The 17,722-nt window shown below is 46.7% G+C and overlaps 1 protein-coding gene across 1 annotated transcript in view; it reads right to left on the reverse strand.

The window, feature by feature from the left end:
* ADAM12 (ADAM metallopeptidase domain 12) overlaps nt 1-17,722 on the reverse strand; it is a 298,271-nt gene that overhangs the window by 237,552 nt on the left and 42,997 nt on the right. The window contains exon 4 of the mRNA XM_023533770.1: nt 2,358-2,431. Coding sequence (XP_023389538.1) covers nt 2,358-2,431 — 74 coding nt within the window. The remainder of the gene's footprint in view (nt 1-2,357; nt 2,432-17,722) is intronic.

Here is a 17,722-nt window from a genome sequence, read left to right on the forward strand (position 1 = left end):
TGTTTGGGTGCCTGTAGCTTCATGTGGATAAGTTCTCTAATTGGATACGTTGGGCCAAAGGCTATGCAAAGTAAAAATTCTATTTCGTACTCATCGTTAATTACTTTTTGAGTCCGACAGCATTAAGAGCTAGTAGCATACAAGCATTTGGCTTTACTTATAAAACAGATTTTTCAGTATTCACAGTCTCAAAAGCGAAGTCCATATAAAACAGACATGTAAACTTTTTCCAAAATATTGTTATGTTGAAGTATTTTTGGGAATGCTTTATTAAAATAATAATATTGGCATGCTCTAATTATAAAAAAATGTCCTTTTTATCAGAATGAAATCTCTACAATTGGTACAAGTAGTATGATTAAAATAAAGCTATAGAAGGTTCTAGTAAACATTCTCCATCTATTTCCTAAAATGTAGGTTGACAGTAAGGTTGGGAAGAGAGGAATAAATCAGGAAGAGAGAGTTTTTGTGCTTTCAGTGTTTCTGATTTTGAGATTATTTTGTGAAAGACCCAAAATCAGGAGTGAGCAAATTGAAATGCCTTTTAAAATGATCTTCTATACAGATTAGCCACTGCCTGGTAGTCAACATGCATTAGGCTCTGCCCCTTAATGAAAGGTAAATCATTTTCAGAGAGAACCATGAACAAGGCTATTAAGCCATTTTATAGACTCAAAGGACCAGAGGGCTCTACGAAGGGCGTTTTGATATGAAAAGGTGTGTCCATCATAAAGCCGAATGAAGAAGTAGGGTGAATTTCACGCAGACCACGATGGGAACTTGGAAGACATAGATGCACACCTGATTTACAAGAAAAAAAGCTGAATGAACATCCACAAAATCTTAACCAGGATTGGGTCTGGTAGTAGGAGCTCATTTTTTTCTTTTTGGTCTTTCCTTTGTTCCTTTTTTTTCTGATAGCGCTGGACATGTATCCCTTTTGCAGCAAAAACAAATAATTGAGGATTCTATTCAGTCTTTTTCTGCTCCTCTACCTGCAATCGTCACAGTCTGAAGGTGCCGGATCGGCCCCACTCACGCTCTCTGCCATAGCCCTCCGTAGGAAAGACGCTTCCCGAATCCAACTGCCAGTCCCAAACCTCCATGGCGGAAACACTCGGCCACCGAGAGCCTTATCTTCTTTTGCTCTTTCAAAGAATACCTAGTTTTATCCACTGAGATGTTTTCAAAACCACATACAAACAGAAATGCACAAAACTTAAAATGGCCCACAATACTCTTACGTAAATAAAAAGCCTGAAAATATTTCCTGTGCTAAGAGAGACGTATCGGAATCAACATACAGGTTTCTGTTCAGCTCCCTGATTACCCAAGATGTGTGCCTGATAAGGTCATCAGGTCACGAGGGGGACCGAAAGCCCACACACTCCTCACGAAAGCGCGGTGGGGACGGGTACCTATGCAAGAAATATCAAGCGGCAGGATCTGGGGTCTAGATATCGCTGGCGGGACTCATTCCAGTGAGGCTGTCATTTCAGCAAAGCGAAACGCAACAGAAACAAAGGAAATCCTAGCATTTCACTGACAGGTGAGGCCAAGGAACTGGTAGTTTTGGAAGAGAAGGAAACAGGACCTGGGAACTTGACTTGTAGCTTTCAGTACAGAAGGCTTATAAGACGAGCTTCATTATTTTCTGGTCCTAATCGGACAGAATAGTGAGGGGTTCTTTAGATCTGGGGCGATCCATAACCCACGGGGACAGCCATGCTGTGTAAAAGACGACTTCTGCCTTAAAGCTGACGGTTTTATACTGGGAAAACAGACAAAATATGTAACAATACCCACGTGCTCCAGAAACAAATATAATACCATTTTCTGGAAATTTATATAATTTTGCAAAAAAAAAAAAAGGGGGGGCTAAATTTTAAATAAAAAGATAAAATAAATACTTTATACCACTGGAGACAAACTTGGGAAGATAAAATAAACTCTAGGAATTTCTCAGGGAGAAAAGCATTTCTCTCCAGCTGAAGCTGTCTGTCCTTATGTAACCCAGGAATTGCCAAGAGTCAACTAATTACAGAACACCATATTGGAACAGAAAGGGGATGCTTAAATGTGATCCTGAAAAAATCAGGCTTTGGAAAAAAAGAAACATCCGAGCTATGAGAAAAACCAGCTGAGTTAGAAAGTGCTTTTCTAGAGCGACAAAAAGTTTTAATTTTCCTTCGGATCATTGTTTGAAGTTAATTCCAGCCTCGAATCCAAATCTGCATCACGAACCCACGTGCTCAGCCCTGCTTGTCCAAATGCCGACATTCATCACACAGCACGTTCAGTCCACGCGTTCCTAACTTTCCCCCATCATGCAACGAACGAGAATTAATGGGACTCACTCGTTTCTTTCCAGATTTATGATCAGCTCTCTGTTTTCCAGTTGTATTCGAAAATTCAACACTTCTGGATGATTCTGAAAGATAAATAAGAAAAGACAGTTGAAAAAATATTTCACTTTGACTTGCTGGTAACAGAATCAGCTCCACAGACATATTCAGTGGACGGAGAGAATGGGGACCATTCTGAGACCCCAAGCGGAAGAGACCAGGACGGCAGGACAAGTCTGGAAAAATGCGTCACCCTCCTAGATGGCCCCGGCGTGACCCGTGCTCCAGCCTTTGCAATCTCTCCCTTCGGCCACACACCTGTGGCGCTCTCCTGGATTCTACCCCTCTCTCCCATGATCGACTCCTTCCTCGGTCTCCCCATCTCTATACAGGGCACCCTCTTTTCCCCAACTGCTCACGCCAGGAATCTGAGGTCCCCCTTGCAACCCCCCTTCCCTCACCGGCTCCACCTGACCCAGGAACTGGTCCTGTTGCGCTGCCCTGTGACACACAGCTCCCGTTGTCCTGGTGACGCCTCGGCACTGGCTCCGGCTCCGGCTCCGGCTCAGACCTGTCTTCTCTCACCTGGATTACCGCAAATCCTTTCTACCCCGGGCCTCTCCGTGTCTCCCTGCGTTTCCCCCCGATTCATTCTCCATCGGCAGTGGAAGGCGATCTCTACACCGACAGCCTCGTCCGCCCGCCCCTGCTTGTCAGGAGCCCGCTGGATGGTACGATGCCAGCTCCTAACGGGGCCCTCGCCTCGCCCCACACCCACTCCGCTTTCCTCCTCCCTCACCTGGCTCTAGGCTCTCTGGCCTCGCCAGCTCCTCAGACACGCCCACCTCCTCCGCAGCCCCGGGTCCTTGCACCTGTCGTCCCCTCCACCTGGACCACGGCCCTCCCAGCTTGACTTGGGACCGGCTTCAATGTGGATAATTCCGAGAAGCCTCACCTCGCTCCCCGATCCATGTGCACCCTCTCCCCCACCCGAGGTGTCCTCTCCTCCAGTCTCCTGTCCTCTTCCTCCCTGTGAGGAAGAATTTCCTTCCTACTTGTGATAATTCGGTATGCTCATTCGTGGGTCCACTTGTTAACATGTCCGCAAAGGAGCCAGACTAATAACAGAAGCTCGATTAATATTTGGTGAATGAAGGAATGAATGAATCAGGCCAACAGCCCTACTAAATTCTTCTTCCTCTTGCTAGGCAGACGCCCTCCCTCTCATCTCCCTTGGGTCCCTGGAAGCCTCAGCCACGTGTCAGTGCGGAGCAAGCACCTGTATTCTCGGTTCTGCCCCGGAAGTTCTTGCCCTAAGAACATACCCCGGTAGCAGGTCCCTTAACCCACACCTCTTCCCCCAGTTCTCTCCAACCTAAACCTGGGTGGTCCAATATGCCACACACACCCCTGCGGAGCTGAGTCCTTGCCCAGGACAAATCTATCAGCCGCCCCCAGCGTACTCGAACGGAGCCCCCCTGCTTCCCTCCTCCGTGTTCCCTCAGTGACTCTGGGGACTGGCCGTCAAGGGCAACTCTCCCTCACCCAGGCCGACATGCCTCACATGGGGGCTCTCCATATCCACGGGGCATTTCTCACTCAGAGAACTGAACATTTTTAATGTTTATTTTTAAAAACGAATGCTGTGTTCCCTTCTGATCACGTGTTAAGAGCGCTCAGCTGGCTTCAGTGTTTGGCCTGACGGTGTGGCCTGCTTGCCCAGGATGAGGTGACGGGGCAGGGCGGGGGTGACTTCACAAAGCTTGCAGTCAACCTACAGAGCGGAGCTGCAAAGGCCATCGCAGCCCAGGGCAGAAATTTAGCTTCCTTAGCGGCTTGAAAACAACGAAGTGCTGTTCAAATGAAAGTAATATATTATCATGTCGCAACTATAATCGGGGGCAAAAAAAACCTCATGGAATTGTACAATGTAAATATGAACAACTAATTGTCTCCTATATTTCAATAAAGCCAGGAAAAAAGAAAAAAAGGAGCGTTGGGTCACACCCGGAACTGGTACCTCAGACTCAGGCACACCCGGCCGCCACAGTCGGCACTGTGTTAGTGCCACAAGTGGCCCTTCAGCCTTTTACACACGTCGTCACCACCCACAAACATGCATTCGACTGCATCGGTTTCATCTGCCTTTGCTTCGCAAGTTCTTTTGGTATTTACGCTCGTCTCACAATCTGAGAAGAAGTTCACACACCGTTTTCTAATATCCCATATTTGAAAGGCATTATGATAACTCCGGATTCAAAAGGCTTTTTTGCAGCATAGCATCTCAGCTGCACGGGGCATTCACTAACCGCATGGGAGAGACGGCGGGGAAGAAAAGACAGAGAGAGAAGGGATCTAAGTTCCAACATCCAACATTAATAAGCAGTGAAAATGAATCAAAAACCACCGCTGAAGGTCACGTGAGTTTTGACAACACGTTCGAACCTGCGTGGACTAACGCCATGAGCAGGTCCGCGGGAGCAGGACCATTAAGGGTTAAACACGTTTCACTTTACTTTTAGGTCAGCCCCTCACACATCTTTCTGCAGTTTCCTATGTCTAATGTGGCAGCGTACGGCTATTTAAATTTAAATTAATTAAAATGAAAGCGGTGAGCTCATCGGTCGCAGTGGGCACATTTCAAGACTCAGGAGCGACACGTGGCTGTGCTGGAGAGCGCAGCGTAGGACTTTTCTGTCTTCACGGGGATTTCCATCTTCATTGTCCATCTCTGAGTCCGTGATGGAGACCTAAAACTCGTGTCCTCCAACTGCTGCCTGAGCGATAACAGCCTGTTATAAATAATGGTGCCTTCGGGGCACAGAATTCCTTGTGAACCCAAAGTTTCATTTATGTGCTTTAAGAAGCCTCTTCTCAACTTTAACTGATGGCTGATACTATTTTTTAAGTAGTTACTTAAGCCTGAGAGAGTTAAACCGACTAATTTCCGTATACGTGAAATGCTTGTGTATATTTTCTGAGTTTAAACAGATCTTGTTTTACACAGTTAGTGATCTTGTAAAACTCATACTTCTTAACTGCTATATTTTGATGTTGTCTGGTGCTTATAAGAATTGTATGGATTTCTGAGTGTTTGTGGAACTTTTAAAATTAATATTACTATTCCTATTATATGCAACATTAAACACATCACTTTCAAAAATTTTAATATAGTATGTAAAAGTGTTTCTAAGACCTGTATTTCTGATGCTTAGATTTAATTAATAAACACATAGAATGTTCTCTCCAGGTTTTGTATTTTGTACTCATTAATTAAATCTTAGAAAAACAAAAATTATTAATTATGTTTACAATGAAATATTGGAGCAAAAAATGCATCATTATTCTGCCAAGATGTACCCAGTGTATGCATGTACATTTGCACATGTTTTATATGCGTATGTAAATAACTTACTTATTTTAACCACAAATCGTGTTTGCCTACGATATTGACACACATATCACTATCTTAAACAGAAATTCTGACAATTATATTTGTGAGCAAAAATGAAATATCTGTAGTACGCTTCTATTCCCCCACGGAATCGAGCTAGTTTAAACACTAACATTTGTAGTGATTCCATATAAAGTCCCTACAGGAGCTGTTATAACATTCCAACGTGTACATTTTTCAAACGAATATATTTACCTCCCCCCTCCCCCGGGAGGCAGAAAGATCTTCATCCATGTATTTTAGTTGAGATCTGAATGATACAGGTGAAATCAATGGAGACAAACAGAGAGCTATTTTAAATCAAAAGCACTAATTACGTGAGATTTCTTAGTTTAAAAGCATGTATTCATTCCATTTTCTTTTGATTTTTATACATAATGAACCAGTGCTGATTAAATACAGCAATCCTTGTCTTAAAAATGATGGCTAGATTACCCTAATGGAACTGTGTGTTTTATTGAATGCTTAGAGAATTTCATTTGCTGAATAAATCAATTAAATGCTAATCAATAGGCCGGTAATGTTTTGGCAATCGTTATACTCCTATTTTTTTTTTATTGGAAAAAATATATCCAAGGAGTATATAAAATGCATAAGTACAAGTTAAAACGACAACAATAAAATAATGATCAGGATTCCCAATTGAAAAAGCAAAACATTACCAGAATCTTAGAAGCCCCATCCTGTTGGCCTCAGCTACTGTAACACGCCACAGACTGGGCAGCTTAGCCAACGAATATTTATTTTTGCATGTTCTGGAGGCTGGGAGTCCAAGATCAAAGATTGGTTTCTGGTGAAGAAGTTCTTCACAGAAATGAGTTAGGGCGGGACCCCCAGGTGGTTTGCCCAGGCAGGTGGCAAAGGAAGGCTCTGGCCAGGACCCAGCTGCCTGTCACCCGGACCCTCAGTCACCCTCCGCTCTCTCTGGGGTTTCCGACAGGGCACTCGGCCAGCCCATCCGACTTAACCAGAAGTATAAACAGCCGTCTGAAAAGTGATTGATCTAGCTACAGGTGATCTTTCTTCCCGGCATTATCCATACTGTGCTGCCCTTCATTCATTTGTGCGATCGGGAGCTTGCCCAAACTTGAATTTAAATTATTTCACCGTGATGGTTGCAAATATCTTGCGTCAGTAAATGCGGCTTTCTGTGGATGTAGTGACGCTTACGGCCTTTCTTTTCTCTGATGGCTGGAATGATGCATGGCATCATTTTCTTGGTGTTTCTATGTCCTTAAAGAATAGGCAATTTTCAATGACTTAGAAAAATATGAACTTGACCATGAAGTTGAAATAAGGTGGCAGTTAGCCGGCAGAAGGGAGGAAATTGCATTAAAAGAATAAAATGTGGGGTCGATAACCAAGTTTACGCCCATCACGACTTCCAGGTGACCAGGTGTAAGACAGTGGTCAGTTCAGAGCCAAGGTCGCTCATTCCAGCCATCGACACTGGAAGCTCAGAGGGACTTAATTTTTCAAGCAGAACGATATTAAAATATTGCATTCAGGGGGGACTCTGAGATAACTGCACCCCACTCCGGCACTAAACGAATGCCTCGGACTGCAGCGCTGGCATTCACGGGGCACAGGGGAGTCGTTTATTGCTGTGAATATTTAGAGGCAACCTTGATAACCACTTTAATATCAGTGAGCTGGTTTCACAGCCAGGAAGATAATGCGCACCGTGCAGCTGATAAGGGAACACGACTGAATTCACTGCAGAACAACGCGGCGAGGAAGGGGGGCCCTGCAGTACCGTGATGGCGTGTCCCTGGCTGGGGGCCTTTTTGCTCTTGCATAAGGGACATACGCGGTGTTTATTCATGAGTTATTTATTAATAATATTTTCTTCTGATGGAAACTGGCATGAATTAACCTTAGAGAAAAACTGCCTTTAAAATATGTATGTAAAGTAGTTTTTAAGCATTTTTGTGTTCGAATGCTGGATTGCTTTCGGTGCAGATTTTTCCTGCTGCATTTCCACGGCGCAATGCGATCACAGATTCGGGGGCCCCTTCTCCCTTCACGCCACGGAAAGGCACAGCCACCCCAACCTTTCGCATGCGTGATGCTCTTGATGTGAGTTCTTCATGTTGTTGCTGCTTGTAGGAGTGCCGACGCCGACATTCGCAGCAAACGTTTTAGATTTCGTTTTAGATTATATAGCCAGAGCGCCCGAAAGCCTTATTTGCTCATCGAAACGCTGCCTCCCCCACACACGCCTGTCTGCCCTCAGGTCACAGTTCCTCGTGCTTGGTGACCGCGTGAGGACAACGGCCGCTCCTGAAGCAGACGTGGGTCTGTCCTGGAGCTCGCTTTTGCGTTGTCACAGGGGAGAGAGGGGATAACCGCATCACTTAACAGGAAGTGTCTGGCCGAACATGACAGTGCAGCTTTCTCAAACTTAACACATCTTGGTGTTAAGTTCCATCCTTGTTCTGCTGCGGTACCCCCATCCAATACAAAGGGGAAGCTGCGGGGAACCCACGCTGGGTCTCCAGCAGAACCCCCCAGCTCCATAACAAGGCTCTTTCTGAAAACTCTTCAGTGGTGACCCACTGTACCTAGAGTAACTGTGGCCTTCACGACGCGAAGCGTCTGGCCTCCGCTCAGGCCTCGGTCTCGTCGCTGTGTGCCTCTCCCGTCTGCTCGCCACGCTCCCGACACACTGTTGAACCCGCCGGGCCCCCACTGGCTGCCAGGCCTCGGTGCCTGCCGCCCCTCCTCGGGGAGGGTCCTCCCCGGGTTCCTAGTGTGGGACTCCACCACCAGGTCTCAGTCTGGACGCCCGGATACTTCGTCATTTGTGATCATTTACTGGTGTGGTTCTTTTACTTGTTGACTGTCCACTTCCCCTAGTAAAATAGAAACATCTTGGGAGAAGGGAATTTTTCCTCCTTGTTCCACATTCTGTTCCCAACATCCAGAACAGGGTCACCTAGAAACAGGATACAGGCGCAGAGGTGGTAGGTGATGGAAGAGACAACGCTGACTGCGAGGGGAGCCGAGAGACCCTGGAGCTCTAGACGTCACCTCAGGAGCTGTGGAACCAACGTCTGCCTTCTCCTCCCCAGCCGCAGCTGAGCGGAAGGCCCTCTGACCCAGAGGGGCTGCCGGCCTCGCCCCTGGAGGCTGACGTCCCTAAGGGACACAGTGACTTGACAGAGGATCCTTCATAATAAGCAAGGGGGCGGGCAGAGTTAGGGACCAGAGCCAAGACGGGGCAGACAGAATCAGGGTCGGAAGGACTTGATGACGTCTGATCTGCCACTTAATGGTTCTTGACTGCCCTGGGCTTGGAGACGGGACCCTGGACTGCAGAGTGAGTGACACAGTGGCCTGGGAACTGGGCTGTGTGGTGACATGGAGGCCTGGAAGCTGGTAAGGTCATGCTGCTGAAATCAGCCTCTTACTAGGGCTGAGCTGACGCCAGGCCCCACCAGACTGCGACACTGCGTCCTCTGACCTTGACTGTTCTATCTTTTGTGCCTTCAGACACATCTACTAGCAGGAAGGACAGACTCCTGCGTCCACCCGCCTACCAGTGGCTCGGGAACATCAGGACCTGGGGCAGGAGGCCGATGGCTGAGATGGGATGGGCCCATCAGCCGTGCACCCAATCAAGTCACAGGACCACCCGGAGCCTTGTCACCACGGTCCTGTCATCCCACACGCGAGGCAGCAGCGCCCTCGTGAGTGTCAGCATGAAACAGAGCTCATGGTGGTGCTGGACCCAGAGCCATGTCGCACCCTCAAACTACCCCCAGCAGCCCGGAGGAAGGTCACCGAGCCCCTGCTTGGCTTCCAGGGGCACCCTAAGCGGGCGATCTGTCCACGGACTGGCCGGATGCCACCCCTCGGGCCATGGGACTGCCGGCCGGTCACTGAACTCTGCTGGGCCTCAGTTTCCTCACCAGGAAAATGGGGTAACAAATGCTCGTCCCGTCTATCAGTGTGGTCGGGAGAATCGTGGACCCCCAAAGATGTTTTCATATGAACCCCTGGACCCTGCGAATGCATTTAGCTGACTTGGAAAAAGGGACGCTGCGTATGTGATTAAGGGAGACGGCGGAGATGACCCTGGAGTACTCAGATGGCCCGATGTCATCGTAAGGTCCTTTCGTTGCTGTGGTCAGAGAGAAGCCACACGAGAAGGACTCGACCCGTTTTGCTTACTTCGAAGATGGAGCAAGGGGGTCATAAGCCAAGAAACATGGTGGCCGCTAGAAGCTGGGAACAGCCCTCAGTGTGCAGCCAGCGAGCACAGAGGGACCTTGGCCTTGCAACCTTAAAGAGCTGAATTCAGCCAACATCTCAGATGAGCAAGAAACACACCCTCTCCTGATGCCTTCACGCCCTGATTTTCGCCTGGTGAGATGTGCAGCAGAGAACCCGGCCAGGCCACCGGACTTCTGACCTTCACGACAGACGGATGATGAGTGGGCGCCGTCGTACGCCGCCGTGACGGTGGGAGTTTGTCACTGCAGTGACGGGAAACTGACAATCAGAAAGAGACTGCCGTGAGATCCTCAGGGTGGAACGTCCGCTCGGAAACCACCACGCGTGACACGATGAAAACGCGCGTTTATGACAGGGATCCCGCCCCACGCGGAACTGCTACTTCGCGGCGTGACAGTGACGAAAGACCAGGTCGCTTATTGTTTATTGCTATTTACCCAAATGCAACCCTTCTGTGCTTTTTTGTATTTAGATCTAAATGGGCATCATAAATGAGTTTTGTTTTTTTTTTTTTCCTTTTTAAGCATACAAGCTTTCCAAAAGAACTATTACACATTTGTTAGCTGGGGGGCCTGTTTTATGGCTCAGGTGTGGGGCCACTTCCTGAGGACGTGACTGAAAACGTGGCTCTTCCCTTCTTTCTTATGGGAAGGAGAGCTTGTGTCTGTATGACCAGTATTAAAGAAGGAGATAGAAGCTTCTGAAAGACCCATGTGGGTGCAGCACGAAATATGTGAATGCGCTTCATTCTGCAGTGAAATATTTTAAAGATCATACTTTCTAAGACTGGCTCGCTGGGACCATCAGGGACATTACAATATTGGAAAATGGTACGGGGCATTGCTTCTCTAGAACGGCTTGCCTAGTCTTACGAGACACAGCCATGAAGCAGCATGCACTGTCCTTATTAACTAGAAAGCTTGGTTTCCAACTCAAAGTTCATTTATCTAACTAATCCGATGTCTGGAAACATTCATGTACCATTTTTTTCCCCCTACAATGCCATTTCAAAACTGTCAGTCAGAGGAAGTTAATAGCTTAAGTTGTGAGTTTTTTGCACGCAAACTGCCTTCTAGAGAGAATCTCCTCTTCGTATGCTGACCGAGGGCTATTCTTCATGCAGCACTGTAATCTCTTTCGAATAAACATTAGCAGAATATAATAAACCTTTTAAAAAGTGATCCTGCTATCGATCACAGAAGCTCTGCCAAGTAATACTAGCTGAAGCCTCGGCAAACACGTTTTTGTATTACAAACCCTATCACAGCGAATTGCTGACATTTTACAAAACACACCCTCATTGCTCAATGAAAACTCATGCTAAAAGCCTCCTGGAGATCTTCGAGAAGTCACATTCCACAGCTTCAGACAAAAATTGGAGTATGACTGCCAGCTCTTCCATCGCCTGCCTGTCATGTTGTTCCTCGGGCTGTTTGGGCTTCAGAATCACAAGGGAAAGGGCAGGAAGGAGGAAAGACACGGGGCGGGGCTGAGGGCCGCCTGCCCACAGTCAGGAGAACGGGGCGCCCCAGGATAAGGGGCTGCGGGGGCACAGAGGCAGCCCTGCCACCTGGGACTCGAGAGGAGCACGTCGAGAAGACAAGCGACCTATCAGAGGGCCACCTTGTGGACTCCGCTTCACTGGGCTCGCAGGACTTTGCGCCCCCTGGTTTGGCTCTGGGACACAGAGGTCCTCAATCGGTAGACTTTGCTGAATGAAGACTTAGGTCCAACTCTCTTCCTGTTAAGATTGTGTCATAATCTAATGATAGCCAGTCATAAATCTAATGACACGTATGGAAAACTTTGTCCCCTATCTAAAAGAACCCCCCCCCATTCCAAATCTCTAGCTCCGACCTCTCTCGAGCCTAACACGTGTGATGCAAATACCCGACAAGACTCGTCCAATGGACATTGTACCAGCGCTTCTGATGCCAACGGTTTAAAATTCGCCACGTTCCACGTCTCCCCCAGCACCGCCCCACGCGCGCCTCTCATCCTCTGTCCTCTGGAGTAGCTCCAGAATTCTTTTGTGGATAAAAAAGGGGCCACATACTAAACCTGACAAGCCCAGGGGAAGCCAGCACGGCGGCCCTACAACTTCAGAGCCTGAAAGTAACCTTTCGGGCTGGTTTGAACATAGAAATCCCTGACTACAAGCGGGTCGTGGCGGGTAGTCGCATCCTAGGCCTGTGGCTTCCTTGACAAAGGTCAGTCTTTACCTTAAGTGAGTCTATCATCTCGCATCTAAGATCACATACCTTTGAAATGTCAGAGTGACCTCCTTTCCTGAACTCCTGAGGGCACAGCCATAGCACTGGAGCAGGAGGCCACAGAATCCTTCATTCCCAGAATACTTTCTCTCTTTCCATCCGACCCCAGACATGTCCCCCCTTTGCTTTCTCCCGCCCCCTTAACTCGCCACTGCTGGATCTCACGCCTTCTTACATCTCCCCCTGTGATTCTAGTGTATGAAATAAGCCGCAAACCTGACCTTCTTCGGGGCGCTTTCTAATCCGTTGAGATTTTGCTTTCTGGCAATCGTGACCAATTTGTGCCGCACTCGCCCCTCGCTTTGCATCGGGTGAAGTCGAGTGGGTTTTTTCTTGGAATTCTGGACCTCCATGTTTTCAGGTAGGAGGCCCTGACTGTATTTGGGCTGTTCTTAGAGGGAAGGAATCCTCGAGGTGGCACTAAAGATTAAGAATCGAGATAACCCAGGCTAAGGATAAGGCTTGAGATAACTCAGGGACAGGAGGGAAGACATGGCGGCTGGTTTTTAATTTGGGCTTTTTGATTGGAATTGCTTACTGAGAATCCGACCAAAACCTTTGGTTGGATAAAAGAGTCTAGACTTGTTCAGCTCCGAAGATAAGGGCATTTACTGCCTCCAGCTTGAACCAGGGGTATTCTTAGGTGACTAAGAATCTACGTGGAGATGTCAGAGGGTCATCCCCCGCAGGACAAGCAGGACTCCATAATTGACTCATCCAGGGACATGCATATTAAGGCTGGTTACTTAGTACTATGAGATCTCTGAGTATGAGACAGCCCGGGAGAGAAACTGAGTCACTTAAGAGGGTTGGAATGACTTGGGAGGTAACAGCCCCTTGGAGCTCAACCCAAAGCAGCACACTTCAACCCACTATACAATATCCTCAGAAACAAACAAACAAACAAACAAACAAACAGAAATTCTGGCAGCTCCCTTTAGAGAATAGCCGGTCTCGGGACAAGGAGAACCAGCCGGTGTCGCCTCTCCTTGGATGAGGATGGAACGAAGGCATCTAACTAAAGAGTCCCTGACACTCTCCAGGACCCTGATGGGTTCGCAAAGGAATCTGATTTAAGTGTTAGAACATGTGATCCTGGCTCTTCTGATCTCTTCCGGTGAACACACTGCCTGGTTTCTGAGAGCAAAGCAACAAGATTACTCAGTAAGGTTTGCCAGACACTCCTGAAGATGACTCTGCTTTTATTGTAAAACGTCAAGTCACCTTAAGAAAGACTGCAGGAAACTGAAATGGGACTTAGAAGCAGAAAACAAACAGAAGCACGTGTAGGGCTGCTCCCAGAACTACACATGAGGGTGTTTCTCTTCTTACTAATACTTTAGAAGAAATTGAAATCACCATACATAGGGAAACTACGGAGGCCCTTGAAGATGCTGGGGACACTTTATCTGTTCTTAACCCCACCCGATTAAGCTGCCCCCTCCCTTGGTCTAAGCTTCTGCACAAATGGTAGGGACAGCTGATCGACCCATGTCTGTTTTTAAATCAGAACGTTATGGGGCAACACACATTATTACGAGTCAAATCTGCTCCAATTCACCTGAAACCAATGACGCCCATGATCCTTTTCCCAGAGGGTGAAATGTATTTAGAACTCAGTGAATCAGATACTGAACTAACTTGGAGAACAATGATTTTAAAGGAATCTCCACACGAGGAAACTAATCTTGAAACTGAACATTTATTACTGGATGTTCCAATGTAACTTCGAGCCTTTTCTGGGACAAGACTAAGTCAGCTGCTCCTATTAAAATAACTATTGACAATAGTTTGCCTCTACCTAATATTCACCGATATCCTTTAAGACCTGATGTACTAACTGGAATTAAGCCCATTATATAAAGTTACTTAAAAAGGGGGCTTATAATTGCATGCATGTGTCCCTGTAATTCCCCTGTAAAGAAACCCAATGAGAAAGGATGGAGATTTGCACAGAATCTCATAATTGTAAATAAAGACATCTACCCTATTGTCCGCTATTCCTGTGGATTGTCAATATTTTTCAGTGATTGATAGATTTATATAGCACTTTTTCCAGAATTCCTGTGGGGAGGGGTTGGGGGAAAGACAGGAAATACCTCTTTGCTTTCACCTGAGAAGATAACGAATTTACCTGGACGGTAATTCCCCAGGGATGTACAAAGACTTCCACCTATTTCTCTCAGATACTAAAAGGTGATTTGAATGATGTTGAATTTCCCAGGAAATTCCAATGTGTGAATGATTTACTTTTATGCTCTAGGACATATTAGACTCTTAAGAGGACACAATTTACCTGTTACAACAGCTATACAGGGACATAGGGTCTCAAAGGACCAGCTTTGATTCCGTTTACTCCAAGTAAAACACCTTGGTCATCTAATATCTAAAGATAGGCTACTAATTAACCCCGAGAGACTTAGAGGAATAATATCCTTTCCTCTTCTGAAAACAAACAGAAAACAGCATAGAGGATCCCTGAATCCCACTAGATACTGTCACGAATAGGTTCCAAAGTTTTCAACAATGGCCCAACCTCTGTGTGTCTTATTAAAATGAGATCGACCTGGTCCGGTCCAATGGAACCCAAAGGGAAATGAGCTGAAGCAGCCCTGGAGGAAGGGCTGCCCGAAGCCCTGGGACGCCTGAATTATTAACATACATGCAAATAAGGGAAATGCTTTTGGAGTTTTAGCTCAAAAACATCGAGATCGTCCTAGGTCTGTAGGATGCTGTAGTCAGCAGTTAGACTCAGTAGCCAAAGGCTCCCTCCCTGCCTGCCCACCACCTCTGCTACCGCCATGTTACGCAAACTAACGGAAGAAATGGCTATGGGCTCCCTTTTATTTATGTTTTTCACTCTGCTGACTCTCCGCTGAGCTCTCATCCGTCGGAAGTGTTCCGTCTTACGAAACGCTCCTGCTTCCGTCACCCAATATTGCTGCAACCCGATGTGACAGTCTCAACCCGGCAGCTTTGTCGCCTTCTTTGCAGAATGGAGACACCCACGACTGCGTTTTGCTTACTGACTTCCTTTCGCTCCTGGGAATGGCTTACAGGAAGCTCCTACTGATAGCGCTGCCTGACCCTGGTTTACAGGTGGCCTCGTCTGAAAGGGGAACAGGGACACTGCCGAGCTGGATGTGCATTAACCTCCCTAGTGGGCATAATCGAAGGTTCTTATTTACCTGGATAAGATCTGCCCAACAAGCTGAATGAATTGCTGTAACCGGAGCTTGTCAGTGGCCAAAGGGCAAATAGCTAATACTTACACGGATAATGGCTACACCTCTGGTGTACAAAGCTTACAACTTTGGAATGGGGTGGAAGCGAGAGGTTCCTAACTTCCTCAGGCAGCCCAGAGGTTGCAGAATTATTGGATGTCATACAGCAACCGAGACAACTGGCAATTATCAAAATTCTAGGTCATTCTAAAGCTGCCACCATGAGAGCAAAAACATAATTATTATTATTATTTAGCTGATGCTACAGCTACACAAGCAGCAATAAGCAGCCGATAAGCGGACCTGAGGATGTTTCTACTCCCTATGAAATCAACAAGACTCTCGTTTACAGTTCCAAGGGACAGCTGCAGAAGAACAAAAGAGAATTTGGCAACAGAAAGGGGCAACTTTGAGCCAGACGAAGAGATACGGCTCAGACCCAACCAAAAACTAACCATACCCACAGGGGCTTAATTACCTCCACCTCGACATGAGCGTGAGCTAACGCTGGGGGCCTGAAAAGATGGCTGCTGGAGTCATCGATATTCCTGGAAACTTCTCCCACTGTAGCTCATAAGGTGTGTAGCAGATGCTCTACTTGTCCTAAATATAACCCTGGAGAATCACTCCACGGGTCCCAAGGATATTTCCCGCCCCCTCAGGCCCCTCCGGGGTAAGGTAATTGGATTCCATCCAGATGCCACCATCTCAAGGATACAAAAGTGCATTAGTGATTTGTATGGTTTCTCACTGGCTTGGAGCATTCCCTCGTGGCCGACAACAGCCTTAATGGTAGGTACATTATTATTGAAAAAACAAAAACTTCCATATTGGGGAATTCCCTCTGAGTGGCAGAGTGACCGAGGGACTCATTTCTCTGGGCACATGGTGCAGTCCATCCGTAGCATGTGGCCCATTCTGCACCATTTTCATTGTACTTATCACACCCAGTTCTCTGGATCGGTGGGATGTATCAATGATACGATTAAAGCCCAACTAGGTGAATTTTCAGAAGCTTCTAACTCCCTTGGCCAAAGGCTCCCTCTACAGTGCTCTGTTGACCTGAGACCTACTCCTTTGGGTCAATGCAGACTTTGTCCTCTTTGAATACTCACTCAGTGGTCACCCTGCGCATCTGGATGGAGGGACAGATGAACAACCTCACTAAGAGGAGACATTCTGCGTTATCATCAAGGACTCATGAACCAGCTTAGAGACAATGATAAATTAGTAACTCACTCATTTCCCGGAGAAAGACTTCAAAGACCATGCCTTACAACCAGGAGATTTTGTCCACTGGAAAAAAGACATCAATTAAAGACTCTCTCCAACCTCGCTGGAGGGGCCCTTATCAGATGTTACTAACTCATCCACATGCAGCTAAACTCAAAGGTGTTTCTCATAAAACCAAACGGTGCCTAACAGCGAGTGGACTTCGGCCCCGTCCCCAACACTCGCCTTCACCTCGAGCACGTCAAAGACTCCTTGAGGATGAGAAGTCACTGACATCAGAGGCAGACACTGTCCCAAGACATCAAGAAGGCCTGTAAACCTAAGAATTGATGTCGAACTTAAAAAACCATTTGTTCAAGTTGTCTTTACTTGTCTGCTAACAATATCAGTCATAATAATGGTTATACATGTCCTTTGGGCTTTTCTCAAACCTTGTTCTTATACAGCCCCACCGTTAATAACTGCCGAAAGTATATAAAATAACTTCTGTATTATCAATAATACTCTCTCTTTTGAAACTTAGAGGAATGTTATTGCAGGAGGAAGAGAAGGGATGTGTGTGTGTTTGAGAGAAGTTAAAAGGAAGGACTTTGTCCTAATAACTTGATTATGTCTGAGTAAAAAGAGAAAAACTAAGAAGATCAAGAGAAGTTGGAAAAGGTTAGTGGAAGGGAACACTGAGAATTTTATGTATAAATGCTAGAATCCTATTATGGGAACATGTTTTCTCCTTAACCCAGTGAGGACGACTAGCTGTATTAATTCAGGTGGAAGCTGAAGCAGTCATAAAAAAAAAAAAAAAATGGCCGCTGAAGCACAGGAAATTCGTCATGAAACCCTTACTGTCCTCCCGGCCTCCGCGAATTTTTAGAGGGTAACTGTAATTTACGCCATTGTGTTCTTACTGCCTCGGCCCTGATTAAACCTTAAAGTTACAGATCTCAATTGCACAAC

The sequence above is a fragment of the Pteropus vampyrus genome, unplaced genomic scaffold (genome assembly GCF_000151845.1).
Source record: "Pteropus vampyrus isolate Shadow unplaced genomic scaffold, Pvam_2.0 Scaffold111, whole genome shotgun sequence".
In the NCBI taxonomy this organism is placed as follows: domain Eukaryota; kingdom Metazoa; phylum Chordata; class Mammalia; order Chiroptera; family Pteropodidae; genus Pteropus; species Pteropus vampyrus.